Source organism: Spermophilus citellus, assembly GCF_964194105.1.
Source record: "Spermophilus citellus genome assembly, chromosome: 2".
Classification (NCBI taxonomy): Eukaryota; Metazoa; Chordata; class Mammalia; order Rodentia; family Sciuridae; genus Spermophilus; species Spermophilus citellus.
The window spans coordinates 36015659-36043132 of record NC_138183.1 but is presented as its reverse complement, the minus strand read 5'-3'; the positions used below and the strand labels follow the sequence as shown (position 1 = coordinate 36043132).

The 27474-nt window shown below is 43.2% G+C and overlaps 1 protein-coding gene across 6 annotated transcripts in view; it reads left to right on the top strand.

Moving 5' to 3' along the window:
• ZCCHC7 (zinc finger CCHC-type containing 7) overlaps positions 1-11938 on the top strand; it is a 233006-nt gene extending 221068 nt beyond the window's left edge. For 4 of the 6 annotated variants that reach the window (XM_081264706.1, XM_081264704.1, XM_081264703.1 and 1 more), the window contains exons 8-10: positions 1205-1300; positions 5474-5591; positions 7780-11936. In XM_081264706.1, coding sequence (XP_081120832.1) covers positions 1205-1300; positions 5474-5591; positions 7780-8219 — 654 coding nt within the window. In that variant the 3' untranslated portion in view covers positions 8220-11936. Of the gene's footprint in view, positions 1-1204; positions 1301-5473; positions 5592-7779 lie in introns of all 6 variants that reach the window. The other 2 variants (XM_081264707.1, XM_081264702.1) reach the window with 2 other exon arrangements.
• Positions 11939-27474: the final 15536 nt, after the last annotated feature.

Sequence of the window (27474 nt, the reverse complement as noted above, 5' to 3'; positions counted from 1 at the left end):
GAGAAACAAACTTACCTATGTTTATGCTCATCCTTACATGTTTTCTTTCAGTCTCCCAAAAGCTTGGGGTGGGGAGTGCCAATTAGGTTTTTCTCCTGTTGATTACAGCCACCACTTCCTCAGAGTTCTTTCTCCATCCATCATCTCCTTTCTCTTCTCTGTTTTCAGTGTCTCCATCTCTACTAGCCTTCTTACATGCCCAGGTCTTTTCCTGTTCAAAAAAACAAACCCTACCGAATCTTCCTCCCCCTAAGTACTGCATCATCTTACTCTGCCATTATTCATGCTTCTCAAAATAATATATAGCATTATTCTCCCTGTCTTCAACCTATACTCAATATTTTTAACATTTCTTATTATAAAATGTAATATGCATCCTAAAAAGTGCATAAAATATGTGTACAATTTAATAGATTAGTTATATGATACACACCCAAGTAACTAACTACCTCTGTGTACAAAAACTAGGAAGTTGCAGCTACCCCAAAGCCCTCTACGGGCTCTTCTATCCTCTTTGGAAGTAACTGCCCTCCTGACTTTGGTGGGTGATTCTTTCTTTTTTTCTTTTTTTTTTTTATATATTTTTTTAGTTGTAAATGAACACAATACATTTATTTTATGCTGAAGATTGTAACCCAGTGCCTCACACATGCCAGACAAGTGCAATACCACTGAGACACAACTCCAGCCCTAGTTGGTGATTATTTCTTTGCTCTTCTTTCTACATTTCATTACTTTCATGTGCATCCCTTTACTCTTCGCCCTACAGCCTTCAACTCTTTGTGCACTCCCACTGATTCCAAATTCTTTCACTAACATTATTTAAGAACAGTTGTTTTTACAATGGATGTTTGTCAATCCTGGTGTTACTAGGTCTTCCTGCTGGTTTTTGGCACTGTAGATCAGTTCATCCTTCTTAAAACTATTCTCTTAACACTGGCACCTGTGTTCTCCTGGGTCTCCACATGCTTGAGCCCTTCCTTCTCTGTCCTTTTTACAAGCTCTTCTGTGTGCCCTTAAATGTTTCTGTCCAAGGTTCCATCCTCCACTGCCACTCCATGCTAAGCTCTAGAAAGCAGTATTTCTAAGCAATCTCTTACCTAAAAAAAAAAAAAAAAAAAAAAAAAAGCTCTTTTAGTAAGGACAAGGTTTTATAACTTTCTTCTAACTTTTATTAAACCTTCACAAATGTTTTATGTTGCAGACCAAACCTGGGCCACCCAAAAAACCGAAGACTCCTTCTGGACAATCTGCATTAGTTTATTGCTACAACTGTGCACAAAAAGGCCATTATGGACACGTAAGTTTAGCATTTGAACATAAAGCATTCTGTTGTCAGGGAGCAGTTGTTGAAAGATGAGCTGAAAAAAGAATGGAACTCGGAATGCTTACTTATTTACAAACTAACATTCAGAGGCAAGACTTAATATATTCTCTTTTTTTATTTGATTTAATTAGATACACATGACAGTACAATGATCTTGACATATCATACTTTTGAATCAGATGGGGTATAATTTCTCATTTTTCTGAGTGTAATTTAATTTTTCTGAGTGTATATATTCTCTATTTCTTTACTTCTCCCATCCCTGCCAGAGTAACTGTCTGTCAGAGCATAGTTGTCTGTTACAGGTGAATGTAAAAACAAATACAGCTCATGAAGTCAGTCATATACTAGTCGTCAACAGTACATGGCGTTCTCATGAGTTCCTCTCACGATTACTTTGACACAGCTCCATCATGTTTTGGTTTTTTCCTCCACTTTTTCCTGGTACTGTAGTCAACTCAGTCTTCATCACTCACTCGAAATCCCTGACACCCAACAGTGGAAAGACAGAAGTGATGCATCACTGACTAACCCACCTACTCCGCAGGTGCTCAGGTTCCTTGTCCAGCTAACACATTCTCTAACCCCAACTGAAAGGGTCAGATTGTGTGTTCTGGATGTTTAAGTTTCAGAGCAGGAGCGAATTCTTGCTGTGAGGTGGGCACAAGATCCCTAGCCAGTTGACACTTTAAGTGTGAAACAGCAGCCATCCATCACAGAGACAAGAAGCAATAAGAATAGGCTCAAAATCCATGCATTCCAGGACTCTTGAGGCAGAGAGGAAAGGGCAGTGGCACAGGAGGTAGAAAGTTCATATGGAGAAATGCACTCCCACTTTCCAGGCAGGGTTCTAACAGCCTCAAAAACAAGGTGAACTGATATCAAATCAGATCCAGTGGAAGGAGGTAGAAAACAACAAAGCTTGGAATCCTTTAAGTGGGTAGAAAGATGATCAATAGAAAAGGGTAGCACTGCAGGCCACCTCTTAAATTCCAGCCGTGGCAAATACTGGTACAAGCCTTGGGAGCCCTACATTATGAGGACAGACAAAAAGGCTAGGAGAAAGAAAAGTGCTGGAGTCCACCTTCTGATCAAGTTATCTTCCATACTGAGGCAGCAGGAACTATGGGTGGAGCTTAGAATGTGAAAACTAGCATGAGGCTCTGATCCTCACTTCTGATTTGTACTCTGCTACTGACTTAACCAGGTGACTTCAACAATTCACTTTTTCTTTCTGACCTTCAGTCCTTATCTCCAAAACAAAGAAGTGGTACAGGGGATTTCTCAGCCCTGATGTTTAGATGCTATTTCCAATGTGATCAGACCCACCTTGTGGTGACACAGATGGAGAGATCCTACAGCACACTTACTTCACTTCTGTAGAACTCACATTGAAAATTTAGCTAGAGAAGGTTTCTTTTACAGTGTTATCATCTCTAGATCTTTTACTGCTCTGTGCATTCGTCCGTGTTACCAACATTCAGATGCTGCCAACGCCTTTTAGGGAACATATTCACATGAGCAGTCTACTGGCACACAAATCACATAAATGTATGATTTATGCTTGCTTACCTCTTTAAAACACAAGGGTATAATTTTAGCATTTATCTTTGTTCAATTAAAGAAAAACAATTATAGCTGGATGCTTATTGCTTACTAGTCACTCCTGTTAATGTAGATAGGAAATATATTAAAAGCATTTGGAATTTATCCCTGAAATCTAGATTTAGATAATTTTTAATTTAAAAAAAACAAATTTGGCAACCTCATCACTGCCATAGATGAAGAACTCTAGATTATCCAACATTAATGAAGAAGATCAGTGGTGTGGCTAATCCAGAATAGTAGATAAATTATATAGCCAACTATCAATTGTCTGTGCTAATGGAGGGGACCAGCGATGTGGATAATCAAAATACAATTTACATTTAGCTTTGGAAAACATTTGTAGTACTGTATAACTCTGTGTAGTCATGTCAGTCTAGACCATATGGGATTCAAATAGAGCACGCAGGTGGTTCAAGATGTCTGAGGATCTTTCTCCTTCAGTTTGAGAAATTCAGCCATACAGATGTTGTTATTGAATAGATTCTTTGCGTGAAAATGTGACACTACTATTTCCTAATTCCACTCCCTTTCTGGTGGAGTGGGGTCTGGGGAGGGTGTCAAGGACAACAGTAGTCACTGTACAAAGAGCCTCTACAGGAGGATGTGAAAGAGTGAGTGGAGGCTGGGAGAGTTAAAAGGTTTTGTTGACAAGTATTGACTGAATGTATGAAGATCTTTAGTACCTTTGTCCCATCATGATTTGCTCCTACTATTGTATGGTTAGGATTCTTACTAGAGATAAAGTTGCTGTATATTCCACCATTACAGTATTAGAGTATTCTGAATGACTCATTACATCATTAAGTTTTATGCTTTTCTGTGTTTTATGTTCTTAATTAGCTGCCTTTCATTTCAGTTATTGTCAGAATTTTAGACCCAATTTTTTATGGGTTTATTTTATGTGTATCTTTTCTCCTAGAAATGAGAATTTGGAGCCACTAAATATGGTGGTTTCTAAAAACATTTTTTTATGTTATCATGAAAGTTTGCCTTACAACTTTCAGAATCCAAATAAGACCAAATGATTAAAAAAAAAAAAAGTCACAACAGGCAGGGTGATGCATGCTGTTATTTCAGCAGCTCAGGAGGCTGAGGCAGGAGGATTGCGAGTTCAAATCCAACCTCAGCAATGGCAAGGTGCTAAGCAGCTCAGTGAGACCCTGTCTCTAAATAAAATACAGAATAGGGCTGGAGATGTGGCTCAGTGTTTGAGTGCCCCTGAGTTCACTTCCTGGTACCTAAAAAAAAAAAAGAAAGAAAGAAAGAAACAATAGGATAAGTCTGAAGATGGTAGAAGGAAGAAAATAATAAAGATAAAAAGAGAAAATTATAGAAACAGAAAACTAAATAGTATCAACAAAACCAAAAGCTGATTCTTTGAAAACTCTTTTTTTAGGAGAAAACAGAAGTCAACTGTTAAGGTAAAATGTTATGATTTGATATGAATAATAAAAACAGATTTCCATTACTTAACTCTTTGAAGTATATTCTGATGATTCATAATTTTTTAATTCTGCAAATTAATTATATAAAATGTATAAAATGGCCAGCTATCTTAAAGATACAAGTTCAGATACAATGTCAAAGTTATAATGAATCAACTAAATTCTTTGTGTATTTTTCACATGCTTTCTTAAAAGTATTCTAATTTTTCTTCAATACTTAGCTAAAAAATGCTGAATAGTTATAAATAAATATTAGGTAAGATAACAGAAGATAAACAGGAGCCTTCTAATGGGAAGACTTTCAAAGAAAAAAATGCTTCAGACATGGTGAATAAATATGTGTTGCAGATCATGATAAATGAAAACCTGAAGTATTCAGGCCAAAGGATGTGAACATGGGAAATGGCCATGGTGGGAAGACCAGTCATGAGAGTGGGCAGCTACCTATGGAAAGGAGTGAAAGGGGTGATCTCAGCTTGGGTAGGGAGCAAGAAGAGAGATTTCCTTTGGGGCATCTCAGAATTACATGGGAAAAGTTTTAAAGTAGACATAACCTACCACCATCTCACTCCCTATCATAAGAATCACCCTAATCAGCAGTAAATGCTGAGTTAAAATAAACTTGCCAACCACTTGAGTTTAGAGAGGAGAGCAAGAGGCTAAGAACTTAACACCTATATTTTGGGGGTGAGAAGGAGAGACGGAAGAAATACTTAAGGGAACATTTTTGGAAGAAACAGACAAGGAAAGGACAGATATGAACATAAAATTGAAAAGAATAAACTCTGTCACAGAACAAGACAAGTCCAGATGGCACCAGCCCTCAGTGCTGTTGACTGAGACTAAGGAAGAATTTGGCAGGGAAGATGGAAAAAAAATAGAAAGGTTTTATAGCTAAGGGAAGAAAACCCAAGCCTGAAAGAAAAGCACATAAGCACAGTAGGGTTGTTGGTTTGCATGATCCCTTCCAGCTTCCAACCACAGCACAAGACACCAGTGATATGGGTCTCTAATAAGCATGGTCCAGAAGCTCACAAAAGGGTTTTCTGAACAGTGAAAACTATGACATCATAATTTCAAATACAATTTGCAGGAATGTACAGAAAGACGGATGTATAATCAGACATTTCCAACATCTCCATTCATCTACTACTATGATGACAAATACGAAATTCAGGAGAGAGAACAAAGAATAAAACGAAAAATAAAAGGTATGTTATTAGGCTGTTATTGTAGCTCAATTGGTATAGCATTTGCCTTAAATGTGTGAGGCACTGGGTTCGATCCTCAGCACCACATAAAAACAAATAAATAAAATAAAGGTATCTGTCTACAACTAAAAAAAATTTTTAAAAAGAACAGATATTATTTTTTAAAAAGGTATGTTATTAACTTGTTAGGTAATATTTGCAGTAGTAATTCCTAGATTTCTTTTTTTCTCTTTCCACATTTTTTATTGTGCATTATAATTATACATAATAATGGGATTTATTGTTACATATTCGCACATGAACACAAAAAAATCAACATAATTGGCCAATATCATTCCCCAGCACTTTCCCTCTTAATTTTTTTTATCTTTGCCTGCTTTCAAGGTCATTAGTTATCACAGTAAATGTTTTTAATAATTACCAGAGAAACTAGAATTTTCTTCATCTTCAAAAGCCAAACACCTTACTTCAAAAATTCTGTATTGTAACCTGTTTGTGATAAACATTTTTTCCACTTAGTAAGCATTTTAGAAAATGTCCAGAAAAATACTGCTCTCCATCTGTGCATGCAGTTTTCAAGATTCCTTGGAGATTTTTCTGTTTGACAAGTAATTATTTTTTCAGGTTGTATGTCTCTGATATTTTTCATGGAAAGAAAGATTCCTAGAGCTTCCCTTAAGAAATCAGCTCTTGGGCTGGGGATGTGGCTCTAGTGGTAGCGCGCTCGTCTGGCATGCATGCGCCCTGGGTTCGATCCTCAGCACCACATACAAACAAAGATGTGTGTCTGCCGAAAACTAAAAAATAAATATTAAAAAAAAAGAAAAGAAAAGAAATCAGCTCTTATAGGCCACCATTGTCTGTACAGCTGTAGGTCCCCAGCCACTTCTCTGGTTTCTGTGTTTACTGTTGCTAACATTTAAGTTCTTTCTCACCAAATTAATATCTTATCATTTAAGTCTATTTTCTCTACTTCTGTTCTTTCTTGCTGTGTACTTTAAGATGGTTTCCCAAGTTACCTTTCTTGTTTGGGGACAAAATTGTTTATTTTTCAAGTTGTTCTATTATGTAGTTTTCATCTTTTTGGTATTCTTTTTTTACACTCTTACTAAGTTTAGGACCTTTTCAAAATAAAATTACTAATTCTAAAGAAAGTTAAAGGAATTTCTTCTCACAATGCCTGCATAGTTTACATATTTAATATAAAATTTATCTAAACTATAGAGAAATTATAGTACAGGAAGACAGTGATTAGGCAACTAAATTAGAAAGAGGTTAAAGAGAAATAAATGAAAATTTTATCTCTGAATTTAGAAATTATGAGTGCTTTCTGATTTTTTTTAACTTGTCTGGTTTTTTTTTCCAAGTTTTCCATCATGAGCATTTATAACTTTTATAATCTGAGGAAAAAAAATTTTTTTCCTTTTTAGCTAGTTGTATTGACACTCTGTAGCACAAATCGATTTTGAGGTTTGCGTTGGAATTTTTATTTTATTCTAAGAGTCTTATGCTAAAAGTTATTGGCCAATGCTTTAATTTTTCAAAGTTCTACTGACATTAATTTTCATCCCTTACCATCAGAAGCTTGTAACAAGTATGTTGAATCCTGACAAAATATAACATCATCTGGCACTAAAACCTCTAAGATAATACCCACACAGAGTGCATACAAGTGTGTTCTCCCCAGGCCAGCAGTCTCTGCTCTAGAGGAGTAATCTCCCAGGCAGTCTGGCATCCCCCTCTTAGTACTGTGGCCAGACTTTATCTTCAGGAGGTAATTGAAATGTCATGTGAGACTGTCAAAGGCAATTTTATACATCTTGCTTTGCCTTATCATCAGAGACTGATGATCACTGGAGGAACTTGAATTGGTCAGACGTGACTTCCTCACAGAGCTAAGATGATTACTATTCTTGCAGGTCCTGGTCTCTATTGTCTAATGTAGTTAAACTGTGTTGAATAGAACAAACACCTATCATTGGATTTGTGGTGTTTTCCCTTTTTAGCAATCAGGAATGTGAAACTACAACCATTCCATTTTTAGTTAGTGTTTATTGCTGCTGTTGTTGTTTTTACCTTACTAAAGGCTCTTTAGAATGTCATATTATTAACACATTTAAATATATCTAGCTGCCTGTCTCCTCATTTATAGACCTGAGAGAGCTCAAAATACTTTTTAATTTTCCAGAACTGCAGAAAAATGGGGATTTTCCAAGGCAGTTCAAGAGACTGCACATGGAAGTAGCAGAGACGAGACCACACCATGATATAAGGAAGAGCCATGGCTGGAGGAAAAGCAACAAGTGGTATCAAGAAGACAAAGAAATACAGAAGGAAATGATGAACAGGAGTAGAGAACGTGAGAAGCACAGAAAGGCTGACAGGCATCATGAAGTGGATGAGGACTTTCCTAGAGGCCCCAAAACCCACTCTGCACCTGGCAGTTTTAAGACCCAGAAGCCTCACAAGTCCTTTCACCATTCATCACATTACCACAAACCAAGAGAAGACAAGCTTCCCAAAGAGGGCAAGCGGAGCAAGCCAAAGAAAAAGGAGAGATATGTGGAAGATGATGGCAATGATAATTTATTTCTTATTAAGCAGAGGAAAAAAAAGTCTAAGCTGTGAGACAGCTTCTGGTTTGGTTTTATAATGTTCATTTGACCTTCATGTCTGCAACATTCTGGCAATATTTTTATTATTTATGATTAAGTGAAAGAAAGGTTTTTTGTTTTGATTGTTTAATACTTGGAGTACTGAACAAATCCTTGCAGGATCTCAGTGCTTTGTCCCACAGGTTATTAGGTAGAAACACAGCAAGATAAACTGGGACTTCTATTCCAATGTTGTTTTTACTCAGAATCTTTGGGAGAGGAAAAATCAAATCTTTTCAATAAAACTTTTTAAAAATACTTTGAAAAACAGAAAATTTCATCAAATGTAATTCTTCTACAATATTAACAGTAAAAAATCTTTGCAGGAAGAGAAAATATTACTAATAAGAACATTTTATCACTGTTTTGCAGCATTACTTTTTTTTTTTTGTTTTAATACTAGGAATTGACCCCAGGGGCATTCTACCACTGAGCTTTATCCCCCAGTGAGACGGGGTCTTGCTAAGTTGCTGAGGCTAGCCTTGAGCTTGCAATCCTCAGCCTCCCAAGATGTTGGGATTACAGTGTATGCCACCTGACATAAGATTACTTTTACATTGGAAAGGACAGTGGCTATAAATCTGAATCCAGCTTTTCTTTCTTCTGAAGCTGTTGTCACAATCTTCCCTTGGGCAGAACATCACAGGCATACTACAAACAAAGCCCTGAGGAGGCAGGGAATTGGGCTATAGTAAAAGAAATCTGTCCAGTATAAATGTCTAAGACAGATTTCCTGAAACAGGTGAAAAAGAGTCATCAAAAATTTTAACAATCGCAGTAAAATAGCTTTTGCCATTTTTAAAGCCACATGTCAAAATCATCACTTAGATTTATAGAGTTAAATATTATCCAACTTAAAAAATTGTTCTGTTTTTATGGACTTTTATAACTACAACAGAGCTTTACAGAATTTTTTGTACTTGTGAACAAACTTTTTATACTTACCAAAGCCTAATATTAGAATGAGAGAAATAAAATGTCTCAAATAGAGTGACTAAATGGTCTATTATGTAAAGACTATGAGAGTTGGGATGATGAAGGGCACATTTGGGTTGGACAGTGACTAAAGCTATAAAATCACCATAAACTAGAGCTGGGGATGTAGCCAGTGGTGGAGTGCTTGCCTAGCTTGGGAGAGGCCCTGGGCTCAATCCCCAGCACCTCAATCAATCAGTCGTCAATCAATAATCACGATAAATTGGAGTAAAAAATGCCCATGTTGCCCAAGCACAAGCTTTATAGCAGAATAAAATGGTGTGTGATCAGTTAAGTAGAACAGTTCTATAAATTGGATTTTTGTGTTTGTATTTTACTCTTGGGGAAGTATAAACTACTGTCTGCCTGTTAGGGTGTCTCCTATTTTGTCTTTGGCTGAAGGAGAATCTCACTTCCCACATCATCCCTAGTGTGAATTGTAGGTCTAGAATGTTTAGTCCACCACCCTCCCTTCTGGCATATGGCTTCCCAGCATTGGCTAAAGTTGTTCTCACCCCGAGGTGAGCAACCAGAGGCTCTTAACACCCTGCTAAAACTGATAGCCATGATAAGCAGCTTCATGGAAGTGTAGTAAGCCTTGAAATAGCTGGCACTGTTCCTCAGTAGGACCTGGGGCAAGCATGGCTTATTATCAGTATGGTGGAACTAGTGCCCCTTCTACTCCTAAGGGCATCCACCTCTTTTTAGGTCAGAAATGAAATTACCATTGTTTAGGTTCTTTCATATATAGAGTATTTGAAGGTAAGGCTTTTATTTCTACCTGCCCATTATTTTATTTTTCCCCAAAACTTTTCTTGGTTGTTAGACAAACCTTTTGTTCTGGGATATAACTTACCGATTGGGTCCATGCATTTATACACAGGTAAGAAGGGAGAAATGAATAGGAAAGTGATACAGAGAAATGAAGAGAAAGAAGCGGGGCTGGCTGCTTCCTCAGGGTCCATAGCGGGAACTTCCATGCTCACTCCACTAGACAATGGAGGCTGCACCTCAGAGTTGCCCCATCAGGGACAAAGGAGCTAGCATATGTGTTTTTTGTTCTGTAAACCAGTCAGTGTTTGAAAACTACCCCCAGGATTCTTTCCTAGCCAACTCTGGCTCTCTGTACACCAGCAGAGCGGTTTTGGGAGGTGCCCCAACAGAGGCGGAGGCTGGGAAGGAACCACCAGCTCGACTGCTGCAGCCATCATTTCAGGGCAGACCTTCTCGCAAAGGATGCTTGGCAGTCTTACACCAACATTTTTAAAAATTGTTCTTGAATGAAGAAATTACAATTTTATTTTCTTATTAAATATAATCAATTGTATATGTGAAATGTAATATGAATATAATCATTTTCTCAATAGAAGAGTTTATCAGCTTGAGGTACCCAGAGATGACAATGCTAATGAAGGGAGTCCAGAATATCAAAGTTATTGCAGCATTATCACAGTCATTATCAAAAGTAGTTTTAGAAATTTCCCCTTCCAACCAAGATTAGAGTAACTGGGATCAGATTTAGTCCCCACCCTGAAACAATGTGAAAAATATTAATACTGTTCATAAGACATTAATCATCAGACAAGAAGTGACAGCAAACTTTAAGAGAAAACAAACAAGTAAGGTGTGACCTGTGACTGCCCTGGCTGACTGCTTGCAGCGTTCCCCGAGTAGGGAGCAAGCAGGGGACCCAGGAAGACCCTGGAGATCTCCCTGAGTTGAGGAAACAGCGGGATCTGGCAAACCCAAAGTGGCTACAGCTTGTAGGTCTGATTACCAGAGTGGAGAGAGCTGCGCGGAGAGAGAACCCAGAGACCTGTGACCTGGCGGGTTCCCCTGGAGTCTTCAGCTGAGTACTGGTCAGCACCCACGTGTGAGGAAACCACCTGAAAGCACTAGAGGGAACTATTTCTGGAGTTCACACAGGGCCCAAAATAGCTTCTGTTCTCACCAGAGTGGAGAACCTCATGGTTCACCAACACTGACCACAGCTCTTGGAAGAGTTTTACTCAGTAATGAAGAAAAATTAGCCCGGGTCTAAACTCCTCTTTTTCTGCCTCACATTTGAAAATAGGATCCAAAAGGCTTAAGCTCTCTCCAAATAACCAACTGCAAAAAGCAAAGCTCAAGAATATTTATAGGACAGGCTGGGATTGTGGCTCAGTGGCAGAGCGCTTGCCTCACCCATATGAGGCACTGGGTTTGATCCTCAGCACCATGTAAAAATAAATCAACCAAATAAAGGTATTGTGTCTATGTCTAACTAAAAAGTATTTTTTTAAAAAAAAGAATATTCATAGGAACACAAAAATATCAGCACCCAAAAAGGTAAAATTCACAAAGAAGTACTACTAAAAATGTTAATTAATCTATAGGAACAGAAAACTGTTAAAACAGTAGCTTCTCAGAGATAGGGTTGGCTGGGAAGGACAGGAGGTAGCAATTAAAAAGGGATGCAAAGAAACTTGGTGGGGTGGATATGTTCATTATCTAGATTGTGGTGATGATATCAGGTATATACATACAATCAGAACCAAAAAGTCTAATTTCACATAGTAGTCTATTGGAAACATGTTAATGGTTTTTGTTTGGGGGGATTGTTTTGTTTTTTATCATTGAATTGGGAATATTCTAAAAAATCTGGGTGAGCAGTCCTCAGACCATCTTTGGTTTTGTTTCCTGTTTTGCCCACTTGGGGCCAAGGTGACCAGGATCACAAGATAAATAACCATCTGTAGGAACCTGGGGGAGGGGCTTGCTGACCTCAGGCCTAAGCACAGGACCTTTAGACAAGTGTCTGTTTTTAGTTTCCACTGAGTAGGTCAATCTACTAAATCCCAAGAAAAAGAAGTCTCATGAGAAAGCAAGAACTGCTGGTTCTTCAGAGACTGGTGAAAACCCACAAAGAACTCACCACAACCTGAGCACAGTGAGGGTGGTCCACAGTGGTCCTCCACAGGACCCAGGACTTGTTCAGCCAACTCAGTCAACTTCCTTGACCATCTAACCAGAGCCAAGTCCTACCCTGGAATTCTTGCTTTTTCTCCAGGGATTGGGACAGATGCAAATCCCCAACCCTTCTATTCAGTTTTATGAATATTTGTAGGATACCTGTGTGCCAGGCCCTGCACTGAGCTCAAGGAACAGTGTAAACCAAGCAGATGTGATCCGTGCCCTCATAGGACTCGTAGTTCATGGAAAAGATGGACACTGTACAAAGAACATGGTTCCTGGAGTAGGGTAGGAGCTCAGATATCTATTGATAGAGTGAAGAGACACAGGCCATGATCTCTATTTTCTTTCTCCCAGGGCCCAGGATAGGGCCTGACAGGCTTTGGCAAATGAATTTAACCCACTGGCGGCAACACTGTTTTCCACATGTAATTACCAAAATGGGGGTGTCTAGGACTGACTGGACAGGAAGGTTGCACTTCCAAATGGAAAAGTTTGCAGTGGTCCTTTCGGAAAGAAGGCTTCAAGGCTGGATAGAGTGAATGTGAGACTCACATGATCAATATAAGGTCTGTCATTCAAATGGAAGAGGAGAACAAGGAAAACAAGTATATGCCAGGGCCAAAACACTGATACTCCAGAAACCCATGTACACACTTCCTTAGAGAAGTATAGTCCAGGAGGACTAATTGTTTTTCTAATCAAAATTCACTAAGCTTTGGAAAGAAACTCCGCTGGGTTTGAATATCATCTGCCCTAATCTGCCAGACTTGTTCCCTGCCCACAGACGTCTTGCATTTTAAGATAGCAAAGAGAAACGCTGAAGTGAATGGCTGTGCCTTGAGGCAGGACTGTGCATACAGAAAAAGGTGACTTCTGGTGTCAGGTGGAGACCCAGGAACACTTGACAGAAAATGGTGTTGGAATTGGCCCTTTTAGCAGAGAGAAGACTTGAATGTGCAAGGTGAGAGGAGACACATTTCAGCAGGAAGATGGGTATGGGCAGCAGCCAGGACACAGGTAAGAGGACCTAGTCCAATTTGCCTTGACTGCAGGTCGCAGGGTAGTGGAGGGACACATGAATGACGTCACTGTTGGCTCTGAGTCCTACAGGAAGAAATGTGGTTCTGATAGGTTAACTTCTGTTTCGTTTTCCTCTTCTATAAAATGAAAATAATCTCTAAAGTATCTCCTAGGAAATATGTATTAATGATAAACTTCTCACACAGTGATAGAAATGCTTCATTAAGAGCAACTGATCTGGTGGCAGTGGGGCACCATCAAAGAATTTGAGTAGGGAGATGAATGGCATGCTTGGAGATGGGTTTGAGATTAGCACAGTTCTGCACAATTTAGCACTTTTGTCCTGTTAGCACCCATAAATCACTTTTCTTTCCAAGGAATGACATGTCTTTTGCCTATCTTTGTACAGAGACACGGAAGGTGATTATATCAGAGTTTTCCCAAGAAACAGAACTAACAGATTTATCAAGCTCACCCAATTGCAGGGGCTGGCAAGTCTAAAATCTGTCTAGGTCATGCCAGCATGCCAGAAAGCCAGGCAGGATTTCTGCTTCATCATCTCGAGGCTAAATTCCTTCCTAAGGAAACCTTCGCTCCTTCTTTTAAGACCTTCAACTGATTGGATGGGGCCCACCCTCATCCAGTGTTCCTTTCCTTTACTTAAAAGTCAACTGATTATAGGTGCTAATGACAGCTACAGAACACATTCCCAGCAACATCTAAACTACTGGGCACTATAGCCTACCCAAGTTGACACAAAAAAATTAACCATCACAGTGATATTCATCTCCAATACAGAAATTGAAGCAGAACAGGGCAAACTGATGCCCAAATCCTAACCCCTAGAACCTGGTACTAGGCCTGAAGGTAACCTTTGTACCATGGAAATAATTTTATATTATTCCTACTTTTTACATAAAATCCTCCTCAGACAACCAGGCTGCACATCTCTGGGTGTGCTATGCCAAACGCTGGTGCAAACCACCTCGTGTTGGAGGAAGAAGGGCAGGTGTGGGATTAGGCCCACAGCTAGGGACAGATTTTGGCTTGGTACAGAGAAGCAGTTTCCTGACAGATTCCCACAGTGGGGCAGGCTGCCAGGGACATACTGAGCTCTTGGTTCCTGGACATAAGCCACTTGTCATGGTGCTGTGGAGGAAATTCAAGGACCTGATGAGAATGGAGCAGCAACGGGGAAGAGCCTCCCCAGACTCTGTGAGTGCTGACAGCCCTAGATGCCAGAGTGCTGCTCACAGTCAACAGCACCCCTCAGAAAAGTCCCTGCTCCTGTCCTCACCCCTCCCTCGCCCACAGCCAGCAAGCCGCTGAGGGGCCAGGCGGATTGCGGAACCTCCCTGAGATGGAAACTCTCTGAGTGCCTTTCTCACTCTTCCCAGCAGCCCCCAGGGCCCCTCTGGTTTCGCCTGGCTAATGTTTCTGGGAGGGGAGCTTATCAGGCCCACCTCGGCCTCAGCCTCCTTTCACACCTCAACCTCAGCCTCCACACCCACCCCAGTGCAGGCTTGGGGCCTAGGGAACCCACAGTCATGCTGGACAATTCATGGGTCACCAACCGTTTCCTCCTGTGCCTTTACCCAGTTAATCATCTCTTCCTAGTGATTTGCATGACCACCCTCCCCACTTGACTGCCCAGGGAGTTTTCTGGTTTTATCGCCTCAGTTAACCCTGGCCTCCTGGGTCACTCTGGATTCCCCACCACAGACCTGGCCTCTGAACCCCACTGTCTGTGCTGCAAGGGGTCCCTGCCTTTTCACCAGTATTCCTTTCCCGAAAACAAGCCAGCCTGCGCACACAGCACCATCTTGCAAGGAGGGGGAGTTTCTTGGCCACAGCAGGAAGCCTGAGGCTCTGGTAGATGGCAGAACTGCAAAGGGCCTAGAGCCTAAAAGGTGGTCTAGATCACTCTGGCCCATCCTGCTTCGCCCCCACCCCCATTTCACAGATGGGAAAGTGGAAGCCAGAACCCGGAAAAGGCTTGCCCACGATCATGAAGTCAGACTGACCAGCCCCTGGCCGTGGGGACACCAGCCCCTCTGTTTATCTCTGCTGTACCTAGTCAGAGCAAAGCAATTTCTCTGAAAATTTTAGCAAGTTACAATTGTGTGGAAAACATGTTAAATAGGAAGGCTTCAGGCACCTTCTGCTCAGATGACTATTTGTAGGAACCTCAGCATAGCCATTAGCTGGAATCGGCATGGAGGCAGGAGAGACCCTTCTGGGCCAGCATTACAGTGACGAGCTAGTGCCTCTCAGCAAGGTGAACTGAGCACCTCTCTCCTCGGAGTTACCATGAGAACAGGCAGCAAAAGAGCTCAGAGGTGCAGGAACCAGACCTGAGGATGGGGAGAGAGTTGGAAAGGGAGGAAAGGGTAGTGGCAGAGCAAGGAACAGGAGGAGACCCCTGCAAGACCTCCAGTTCCTAGGCTATCAGGGGCCAAGCCCCAACACTTGCTATATGTTATCTTAGGGTTTCCAGAACAAAGAAACTGCCAAGATCAGAAGGTCGCTGTTCTACAGTTTGGAGGACATTTGGAGATTGTCAAGTCCAGAAACTTCTGGGTACATATGGGGAAACCAAGGCCCAGATAGAGCCTCACATTCCATACCAGGGGCAGAGAACCAGGACCAGTGCCCAGGCTCCTGACTCCCAGTGTGGGACTCTTTCTGTGAGGTGGGGAACAAGGGCAGGAGACATCCATGGTGGGGTGTTGAGCCATTGAAGCCCTGAAGGCTAGTGAGGCAGAAACATCACAGAGGAGATCTGGGGTTACTTTGTGACAACAGACTTAAGGTGCCAAATGGAAACTGGTGTGGTTGTGATGGAGAAAGAAAACCGTGAAAGTGAAATCTGTCATTTGTGAGAGGAGGAAACTGAAAATGTGTTCTCCATCCCATGCAAATGATCTGCGGCCTTGGTCCTGCACCTGCAGGCGCTCACAACATACACAGCACCAGGCCCAGTTCCCACACGGTCTGTGCTGGGGCTGCCAGTGCCAAACACAGCTGGAATCCTGGAACAGAGGTCCCTCTCCACAGCGGGAGGAGTCCCAAGGTGCCCATGCTGCATGCACGGGGCGCCTCTCCTCCCATGGGCTGCCAGGATGAGAGCCAGGGCCTCCTTTCTGATCTGGTCAAGGAACTACCATGCTATGGACAGCACTCAGTCCTCTCCCATCTCTTTCTGATGTCCTGTTCTGCTCCCCCTTGTGTTCCACCCTTGGACAAGCTTATTTTTCCTCCTGTGTGAATTTGAGCATCCTGTGGCCCCTGCTAGAAATGCCTTCCTTCCCTTGCTTCCCCCAACCTGGTCAGAAATTCCATGGGAAACCTGCTCCGGACACCATCAGTGTCCTCAACTGGCCTCCCTACCTCCACGTATTTTCTCATCCCAGCCCTTAGCTACAGGTTGGTAACGGTTAGGATTCTCAGCCTTGCAGTAGGCTGGGAGCAGACAGGCATTTGTCTGATTCATCATTACTTTGTCTCCAAAGCCAAGCATTTTTCTTGGCACCCATTAGACTCTGCCAGGGCTGGCAGACATCCAGCCAAAGCCCAAGGCAGCTTTGTAATCAGTGCCTGTCACCTTTCCCCTGGAGACTCAAAAGGCTTCTTGGTACAGTGTTCCAGAGAGGCACAGACTGTCAACCTGATTGGCTCTCTTGATGAGACCTAGTGGCTGTCCCTGGCAAGGGTGCTCAATAAATGTGTGGCTCAGATCTCAGCTGGTGGCTGCTAGCTCCTCAAGATCAGGCTCTGACCTGCTAGCCCATGATTTCTGAGAGATGCCAAAGCTGAATTCTCAGGGACATCCTTTTGCTGCCTCAGCTTCACTCCTGAACAACCCGGCCAGGAAGCCGAGCCTTTCTCTCTCTCTCTCTCTCTCTCTCTCTCTCTCTCTCTCTCTCGGACATCCTTTTGCTGCCTCAGCTTCACTCCTGAACAACCCAGCCAGGAAGCCGAGCCTTTCTCTCTCTCTCTCTCTCTCTCTCTCTCTCTCTCACACACACACACACACACACACACACACACTGGTATATACATGTGCACTCACCCACATGTACAGCACATGCCTACACCCATGCACACACTTGCTCACACTCCTTTGTATGCACATGCACATAATTACACAAATACACCCCCCAAGCCCCAAGCATGTCATGAGTTTATGGAGTGCCAGTGAAGGTTTGTGACCATGAGGACAGGTTCCACTGAGCTCCCTCCATCCACCTGTCTCCTCCATCTCTTTACTACACTCCTCCAGCATTTCCTCCCTCCCTCACCCCTGTCCCAACATTCCTGTCCCTCTGTTTTGTAAAGCCATGCTCTATCCTCTCTGGAGCTGGGGACAGAACCTACTGCACCCACAGACCCTTGCCAACCAAAGAGGTCTTCCCCAAAGAGTCACTGGAATCACATCTGCCCATCCTGTCTCAGATATCATTAGAAATAAATTAATGGCTATAACAGAGGAACGTCTTGTCCCAGCTCTCCATTTCCCACCCTAACCTAACACAGTTCAATGACAAACCCCCTTTTCTAAGTCCCTCCTCAGTGCCAATACTGTGCCAGGCATTGCAGGCACAGAAATGGTAGTGTCCCCAAGATGGCATCAAAGCCTAATGGCAGAAGCAGACAGAAGCCAACCATGGTGCATGATGCTTCCATTCTGGAGGTGGGGACAGCTTCCCCACTGGGATATGAAGGACAGTCAGCTTTCCCAGAGGGCAGGACTGGGAATGTCACCTCCAGCAGGAGGAACAGTATGTGTGCTGGTGTAGGTGGCATTATTGCTTACTGCAGGCTCAGGGTCAAGGAGCAGAAAGAGAGGCGAGCAAAGGGCAGGCAGAGGCCAGGCTCTGCCAGGGCTGGGGCTGGGACTTCGCCTTGTCCTCTATGAGGCCACAGTGTGAAGGGGAGCCCTGTATCCATCTTCTCCGGAACAAACTGAGGTATGGGTCTCTCTTGCCATCACCAAGGTCTCAGAAAGATAATCATTCAGGGTCTGACTATTCTCCAACAAATACACGCACATCAGAGGCAAACAGTGTCAGATGGCTATCGCCGCACAGCGGAGAAATGGCATTGTCCCATGTGTACTTATTTGACTCTGCTTCTTTAGCTCCGTGTGTCTCTGAGATTCATCCATGGGTAGAATATTTTAAAGCTTTGTTTCAAACACTGAGAGACGGGGCACTAAACTTGGAGGAGCCCAAACTTAACACAATGGTTTCCTAATCACCCCACCACAGAAGCAGGGCTCTCATGAAAATTAGCTTTTATCCTCTTCTTGTAAAAGCTTACACCAAACATAAGCCTCAAGGACCACAATGTATAGCGGGCTCCCAGCCCCCACTCAGCAGCATGCAGCTCATTCGGTCCATGACTTAAGAGGCTCTATTAAACCCAGCGTGGATTTTCTATGCCCAGTGGTTTTTCATTTTGCCTTTTAATTTTTACTTTAAGGACTTAATTTTAACAAAAGAGCCAAATTACTGCCAAGCTTTAAAATGAACTTGTTTAGGGGAGTTAAAAACAGGCTTTAGAATATGGAGTTTTAATTAACTTTGGAAGATGGTAATTAAACAGCCCCTGTACCCTGTCTCACGCAGGGAACAGAGACCAGAGACTGGGGGTATTCCCAGCAAAACACTGCAGCCACCTGAGGAACTTTCAGGTGCTCCATGGTTACCCCAGGCCAACGACATCAGAATCTGTTGGGTTCCGACTCAGACGCCATTATATTGTTTCAAGTTCTCAGGGAATTCCACTGTGCATCCAAGGTCAAGAATGGATTGATTGACAGTGATGGGGTAGTGAGTGAGGCTGAGAGAGAGAAGTACACATTAGCTTTAGAAGAAGTCAAGAGGGCTGTAGCCAAGCCAAGCAACACAAGTGACATTTCCAATTTTTTTTTCTTTTTTCTTTTTTTTTTTTTTTTTTTTACTGGGGATTGAACTCAGGGGCACTTGACCACTGAGTCACATCCCCAGCCCTATTCTGTATTTTATTCAGAGATAAGGTCTCACTGAGTTGCTTAGTGCCTTGCTTTTGCTAAGGCTGGCTTTGAACTCGAGATCCTCCTACCTCAGCCTCCCAAGCTGCTGGGATTACAGGAGTGCGCCACCATGCCAGGCTGACATTTCCAACTTCTAAGGAACAGTTCTGTTTTGGGCTTGGTTGTGTTACTGAAGATTCTTATGTTGAAGTCCTAATCCCCAGTACCTCAGAATGTGACTGTATCTGGAGAGAGGACCTTTTAATGGGTGATTAAGTTATATTTTAGCCAATCTGACAGGTGTCCTTATTAGAGGAGCTGGGGACATCCAAAGAAATGACAGGGTACACACTGTAACGGCCATGTGAAGAGGAACCCTACCCTTCTGGCACCTTGACCTTAGACTTGTGTTGTTAAAGCCACCATCCTGTAGTATTTCAGTACGGCAGCCCTCGCAGACTGATACAAGTTCCATTTCAACACTCTGGCAATGTATGTAAAGAGAGCTACAAGGGCTCCTCCTTTGACACAGCGTCTTTAGTTCTGGGGCTGTACCCTGAAGGTGAACCAGGATGCCCTTAAAGAATCTTCTATGTTTGAGGCTCTGGGTCCGATCCTCAACACCACATAAAAATAAATAAATAAAATAAAGATATTGTATTCAACTACAACAACAACAAAGACAAAATCATCAGAATGTGCTTTACAGTCTGGGTACTGAAAATGCTTGACAATGAGTAAATGGAGAAGTGGACGATAGCAATGAATTCAATAGAGCAAGAAGAAGCCCATGGGTTACTAAGCTTTCTTCAGTTTTATGTTCAGTATGATCTCTCACCTATGCACAAATACGCTGAGATTGCCCTTCCTCCAGAGGAGGGACAGACAGAGTCTGGCATATCCACAAAATGGACACAGCAAAGCAGAATCCACGCTGCCCACAGCCACAGGGAGGAATCATTGTGCTGAGCTCAAGTGGTCAGACACGAACGATCACATTTCTGCAAATCAAAAGAAACAAAACTATGAAGCCAGCATTCAGGATCGTAGTCCCCTTGGAGAGAAAATGACCAGAGAGGGTACAGGAGAACCTTCTGGGGTGCTGGAAATGTTCTACATCTTGACTGAGGGGATTAAAACCTTATCCTGAGACTTGTCGCTTCATCTCCGGATGCTGGCCATGGGTCCACTCTCCTTGGCCCCCCAATATCTGAGTTACCTACAAGTAGTCCTGCCTCCCCAACACACGTGGGGAGAGCCACTGAGTCTTTAGCATTCCAATCTGTGCCTTGAGCTACCCGTCTGTGCCTCAGACTGTACATGGACGTCTAAATACAGATGCATATGGCAAGCTGTAACTATACTGTATGTAAGTTATATGTCAGTTTTAAGAAGTATCTTAAAAGGCAGAGTAAAGGGGCTTGAAGTTAATATAACACACAAGTGACCATAGCAGTCCACCAAGGCCAGTATAGGGCCTAAGACCTGGCAGAGAGAGACAGGTAGAGGTCTCAGTCCTGACTTGGGCTGGAAGAAGAGAATCAGTGAGGCTTCCCCCGAGGAGGCGTCTCTTGAACTAAGGCTCAAAGCTGAAGGCGGAATGTATTGAAGCGTGAGTGACCAGGCATCTCCCAGGCAGGCTGAGGCCTTGAACATGGACTGGCCCAGGGGTTCTTAACGGATCTGTTTTCCCCTTGTGTTTTTGTTGCTTGGTTTGCTTGGGTTTTCATGAGGTCGGATTGGGAAGGATTCTTAGAGATTCTCTCCCCATTTTATCTTATGATGATCTTCCCTTGCTTCCCACCCCAATTTACAGAGGGCAACAGAAGAGGACAGAGTCTCAAAGGGAGGGGAGAGTAGTTGAGCTAAATCCACACGGAAGAAGCACGCAAGGGCCCGTGGGTGTCCAGCGTTTGGGAGCTGCCAGGATCAGGCCTTCAGAAGATGCCACTTGCTACCACACACCACCAGAAGGCCCCGGGCCAGTCATTTCAGGAGAGCTGCCAGAATTTTCCAGTGTATTTCTGCAGATCAGCAGAAGTTCCTTCCAAATTTCAGTGGGGTATTTTGGTTGGGTTTTAATTGTCCAGATTAGCATTAGGTAGATTCCCATGTATCAAGTCATCTCATTTTTATGAGACCAGCTGTCAAAGTGGAAGTGAGCGTGCAGCTGGCCTGCCCCTTGACAGCGTGTTTGACTGGCAGAGTGGACAGTGAGGTCAGCCAAGCCCTAACCCTGCCCTTCCTGGGCTCTGTAAAGCCCACTCTCTCCTCAATGTTAATTACACCATTCTCTTCCGTAATGGACTACAACTCCGGGAACCATTTCTTCAATGCAAACCAGTTATCCTCTCCCAACGGAGCCACACCCAGGCTCCAGATGTTGGAAGAATGGATGGGACAAGTCTAGGGCCATGACATGGGGCCTTTGGAGGGAAAATGGGGCAAAACATGAGCCCCTAATCAAGATGTGAGTTTGTGTGCTGCTCAGTGATCCTCTGGTGAGGCTCTACCCTGGGAGTTGCACCACAGAGGGGCCCTCTCGTCTCCAACCTGCAGGCCTTCATCTCTGCCATCTTCCCTCGAATCCATTCTCCCATCTCTCTGCCCAGTGAAATCTTAGCCTGTTCTGCAGCTGGCTTCAGTCCACCTCAGCAGGCCACGGACCACAGAGAGGGCACTGCTTCCTGGGCAGGGCAGCCCCCTGCCCATAGTGAAGAGGGCTGTGGAGACCTGGCTACTGCGCCCCATCACTAGTGTATCCCCTGTGGCTCAGCGTGTCACACATTTGTGTGCTGGCTCCAGAACAGCATGCAGTGGAGTAGCAGAATTAAATGCATCCTGAGATCTGGTTTTTTTTTTTTAGATTTTTTTTTTTTTTAGTTGTCAATTGTTCTTCATTTAAAAAAAAAAAAAAAACTATGTATATGCGGTGTTGAGGATGGACCCAGGGCCCCACACATGCCAGGCGAGTGCTTTACCACTGAGCCACAACCCCAGCTCCTGAGATCCATTTTTTATCAAAATGAAAATAAAACTCCACAATTTATATAGACACATATATAGATGTTTGGAAATGTGGAGAGAAAGATGTAAGCTTAAATTTATAAATTGTTCTATATTCTATGTAAATATAAGAGATTTGTATAAAAAGAAATTTAATGTATATGTAAAGCTATATGCCTTTGCCTATCCACAGAAAGAGATCTGGAAGCGTGCACACCAAATCATTCCTCTCACTTATCTCTGGGAAGTGAGTTGTCATTTTTATATAAAGTGTTGTCTGAATTTATTGTAGGAATGGATTAAGTTTGAAGCTTTTATCTGAAGTTTCTGAGAAGTTTCCTGTACACATCCATCTTTCTCTCTTGCTGGGTGGTGGGGACCCTCCTCTGTCCCCAGCACTGGCCTAGGCCAGGGCAGAGGGAAGAGAACAAACCTTTGCTGGTGAGTTAGGGGGAGTTCAAAGGTGAGTCCCCAGCCACCCCAGGGAGGCCTGGGAATGGGTTGATGGCTGTCACTGCACACAAAGCCTGGCATGGCCCTTAGGGGCTGTTTAGTCAAGGTGTACTGAATGAGGGAGGGACAAATCGGAGTGATCAGAAACTCTGTGTGTCTGAATTAAATGATTTTATATATGTATGTACATATATATATATATAATTTTAATATATATAATTAATGCTTTTATGTGTATGTATAAAATTGTTTAGTTGTGGATGGACCTTTATTTTATTTATTTATATGTGGTGCTGAGAATTGAACCCAGTGCCTCACACATGCTAGACAAGCCCTGAACTAATGATTTTTTAAAAAATATTTTTTTTAATTATACATCTTTATTTTGTTTATTTATTTTTATGTAGTGCTGAGGATAGAACCCAAGGTCTCACACATGAGAGGTGAGTACTCTACTGCTGAGCCACAACCCCAGCTCCTAATGATTTTTTAATGCATAAAAATGAGAATGATGAGACACTGGAATAGAGGATACCGACAGAATGGGTCCTGGAAATATGTTCTCACTAGGTTTAAGCTTTTTTTATCATAAAGTAACAGAACTATATTTCAGGAGCTTAAAAAATAAAGAAGAAATCTGTATCCTTGACAAGCCACCTATTTGTATTTGCATACATTTGAGATATGTGAGTGTGTGTGCACAAATTTCTTATTTGTTACCTAATGGACTGCTCACAATTTTGGTGGTGGTTTGCTGGGGACTGAACTCAGGGGCACTCAACCACTAAGCCACATCCCCAGCTCTATTTTGTATTTTTTTTTTTTTTTTTTTTAGAGACAGGATCTTGCTGAGCTGCTTAGCACCTCACTTCTACTGAAGCTGGCTTTGAACTCGTGGCCCTCCTGCACCCAGCCTCCTGAGCCACTGGGATTACAGGCATGTGCCACCATTCCCGGCCTCACAATTTTATATTACACTCTTTTACCTTCCTGTTATGTCCTACGTCTTTTTCCATCTTGTTATTAAATCCTTAAACTTTAATTTTTTTTAGTTGTAGATGGACACAATTTATTTATTTATTTATTTATTTATTTATTTATTTATTTATTTATTTATTTATTTATATGCAGTGCTGAGGATCAAACCCAGTGTCTTACACATGCTAGGCAAGCACTCTACCACTCAGCTACAACCCCAGCCCCCTTAAACTCATAAATGAGTGCAGTCAGCTCCATGGAGGGGGCATCTATAACTTACTTAATCAATCATCTTTTTGTGTCAAGGTAGCTTTCCAGTTTTTATTACTATAGCATCTGTTCATTTTCTGAATTTTGCCCATTACCTCCATAATTTTACTCTGGGCAGCACTCATAGGTGCTTGGGGCCTTCAGGTTCCTGTACCCAGAAACAGAGGCGAGATGAGCTGTCTCAAAGGCTTCAAACTTCCTTAACAGCATGCATGAGATCAGGAACTTAAAGGAGAGAGTACTTCTTCACTGGGAAAGTCTTGCTATGAAAACCAGTCCTCTGAACTGAACAGTGTGCTTGGTGGGCTCCTCATTCCTTCACTGGTTGCAGACGCAAGCGAGAGTCTGGCCCAGCACTGCTCTGCAGCTCATGTTTTAAGTAGCACCTGTCTATGCAGCATCGTCGAGCGCAACTGGTTCATCATGGGAAGTTTACGCCAAGGTGGATCCGTGGTTTTGAAAGAGAATAGCAGTCCCTACTCCCTCCATGAGCCTGGCACTTTGCTTTGGCCTCCCCATTCAAAAGTACTCAAAAGACACCACACCCCTCAGCTGCCACCCCGTTCTTGGGCTCTCGAGGGTCTGCTCCTGTTCTTCCCAGGGTGCACTGCTCAGGCGTAGTTTGCAGGTCTCCTGTGTATTCCCATCCAGGGAAGCCCCTACAAGCAGGGGAACCAGAGCATCTCAATTGGAGGGTCCCCCATGACTTATGCACTATTGGCACGTTTCACCCCTTAGAATGTTAAAGATTGTGATTTGACAACTGAACTTCAGTTATAGTCATCTACCACATAACAACTTTTTGGTCCAAATGGGCTTCCTATCTCATGGGGGTCCCTTGAGACTGTATTGCCCTGTGATGCCTCAGCCATCTTAGTGTGTGAGAAGGCGCTCTGTGATGTTCCCACAGTGATGAGATCAACTAACAACACATTTTACAGAACGCATGCTGTCATTAAGAGATGTGTAAGTGTGCTCCCTGGAAAGAAGAATCAGACCCCCAAGTAAAGGAGGACTTTAAGGGGTTTTAAGATGAAAAAGTGACATGGTCAAGTTTGCATTTTAGAAGGAGCATTGACTACTCTGTAGAGACTAGATTAGGGAGTTGAGACCAGAGGTGGGGACTCTGGTGGGAAGGTCAGGACTACAGCAGGGGCTGCAATTGGTAGTATTAGTCCCAGGCCTCCCCATCCCTGCATCCCCAACCCGGTAATGCCCTGTCTCTCTCTGAGGCCCTGGAGACCAGAGGGGTGAGGATGAACCTCTTTCTTCTTCTTCTTCTTCTTCTTCTTCTTCTTCTTCCTTCTTCTTCTTCTTCTTCTTCTTCTTCTTCTTCTTCTTCTTCTTCTTCTTCTTCTTCTTCTTCTTCTTCTTCTTCTTCTTCCTTCTTCTCCTTCTTCTTCTTCCTTCTTCTTCCTTCTTCTTCCTTCTTCTTCTTCTCTTCTTCTTCTTCCTTCTTCTTCTTCCTTCTTCTTCCTTCTTCTTCTTCCTTCTTCTTCTTCCTTCTTCTTCTTCCTTCTTCTTCCTTCTTCTTCTTCCTTTTTCTTCTTCCTTCTTCTTCTTCCTTCTTCTTCCTTCTTCTTCTTCCTTCTTCTTCTTCCTTCTTCTTCTTCCTTCTTCTTCCTTCTTCCTTCTTCCTTTTCCTTCTTCTTCCTTCTTCTTCTTCCTTCTTCTTCTTCCTTCTTCTTCTTCCTTCTTCTTCTTCCTTCTTCTTCTTCCTTCTTCTTCTTCCTTCTTCTTCTTCCTTCTTCTTCCTTCTTCCTTCTTCCTTCTTCTTCCTTCTTCCTTCTTCTTTCTTCTTTCTTCTTCTTCTTCCTTCTTCTTCTTCCTTCTTCTTCTTCCTTCTTCTTCCTTCTTTCTTCTTTCTTCTTTCTTCTTCTTCTATTTTTGCAGTGCTGGGGATTGAGCATAGTCTTCACACATGCTAGGCAATTGCCACTGAACTACATCCCCAGCCTTCCTAGCCCTAAACTTTGCACTTGGTCTTGTGGTTTCCTTTGATCAATGGAATGGGACCAAAGTAACTGATAACCAGCTGGAGACTTGACCTTAAGAGGCCTCATGTAGGGCTGGGGCTGTAGCTCAGTGACAGAAAATAAATAAATTTTTAAAAAGAGGCTTCATGTGTTTCCACTTGCCCTCTGGGCCCTTGCCCTTGTCATGAGATAGGCCTGTCCTAGGAGAATGAGGGATATGCAGGGCAGAGCTGTCCACCTGCTAGTAGACTCCCAAACGACTCAGCTGAGGTCAATAGAGCTGCAGGGCCATGAGAAGGAAGGCCTGCTCTGGGCTTCTGAGATGCTGGGGCTACTTGTTACACAGTAGTATTGCTGCAGCACTGGGTAACCGATACAGTGGGGGATGAAAAGATGTGAACAAAGCCAAGAAATACTCAGAGAAGCAAATGAGATGGTGGTCAGTTGGGTGAGGGAGCCTCACAAAAGCTGGGGTTTTGACTTGGGCTTGAATGGTGCCAATAACTGGGACAGAGGAGGCAAGAGAAGGAGAAACAACCCCCCACACTCTCTCATTTGCCTCACCTTTTCTTTCTCCATGTCCCAGGAGGGAACCAGGCCCAGTGTCTTCCAGGATAAGCCCCAAGGGAGCTGAACCCTCGAGTGGGACTGTCCCCACACCTGCCATGCACAGCTGCCCCCACAGGACTCTGGCTCTGTCCAAATTTCACCTTCTGTTTGTCAAACAGACCCACTGAGACAACCCCTGATGTGGATAAAGGAGACGAACCAGACCTCCCAGCCGCCGGGCGGAGGACGACTTAAGAAGGGTCCACAGGCTTCCCAGGGCTTTGCACAGGAAGAGCAGCCGGCACCTCATCACTTTCATTTACTTAAAATAGCTGCCTTTGCAACAGCGAAACCGCCCAAAATACTCACTTCTTTTTTCCAGTTAGACAAGCTAAACTCAATTTGCATCTGATAATTGTCTTCAAGTAAGCATAACAATCCTGTTCCTACAAAAATGATCTTATCCAAAGGCCAAACAGTTTGTCCCATCCAACAAGCTAGGAGGCAGTGACAGGAGGTGACCTGTTTGCATGCTCGCCCGGAGGTGGGAAGATCAATCCCACCTCCAAGGAGATGCCCAGCCAAGTCCCCTAGTCCCTCCTGGGGGACCTCTGACCTGTGGGCCAGGAGGGATCACTGACCTGTCTTGTCCTTTGCACCCCCTGCCCTGCAGCTGATTTTTCTGCTTTGGATGAAAAGAGCATCTCCTGACAGCTGCCAGGGGGCAGAAAAGGGCTTTGGTCAGAGAAGGGCCCAAGGCAGGGGCAGACACCTGAGTTCTGGGCCAGCTATGAGTCCCTAAGATAAGCCATCCCCACCCGCTGGTCTCCAGGGCCTCAGTGTCCCCTTCAATAGAGGGAGCAGTGGGGTTAGATGCACTGGGACTATTCCAGCTCAGATGTGATTCTGTCCTGTCATTGAGAGCCACTGAGATCTGCAGCCAGGTTTTCTATAGGGGAGCCTGCCCAGCAACCAAGGTCACTTCCTGGGGTGCTCTGTGTGCTGCTAAAAGCAAAGCTTTATCCCCTCAG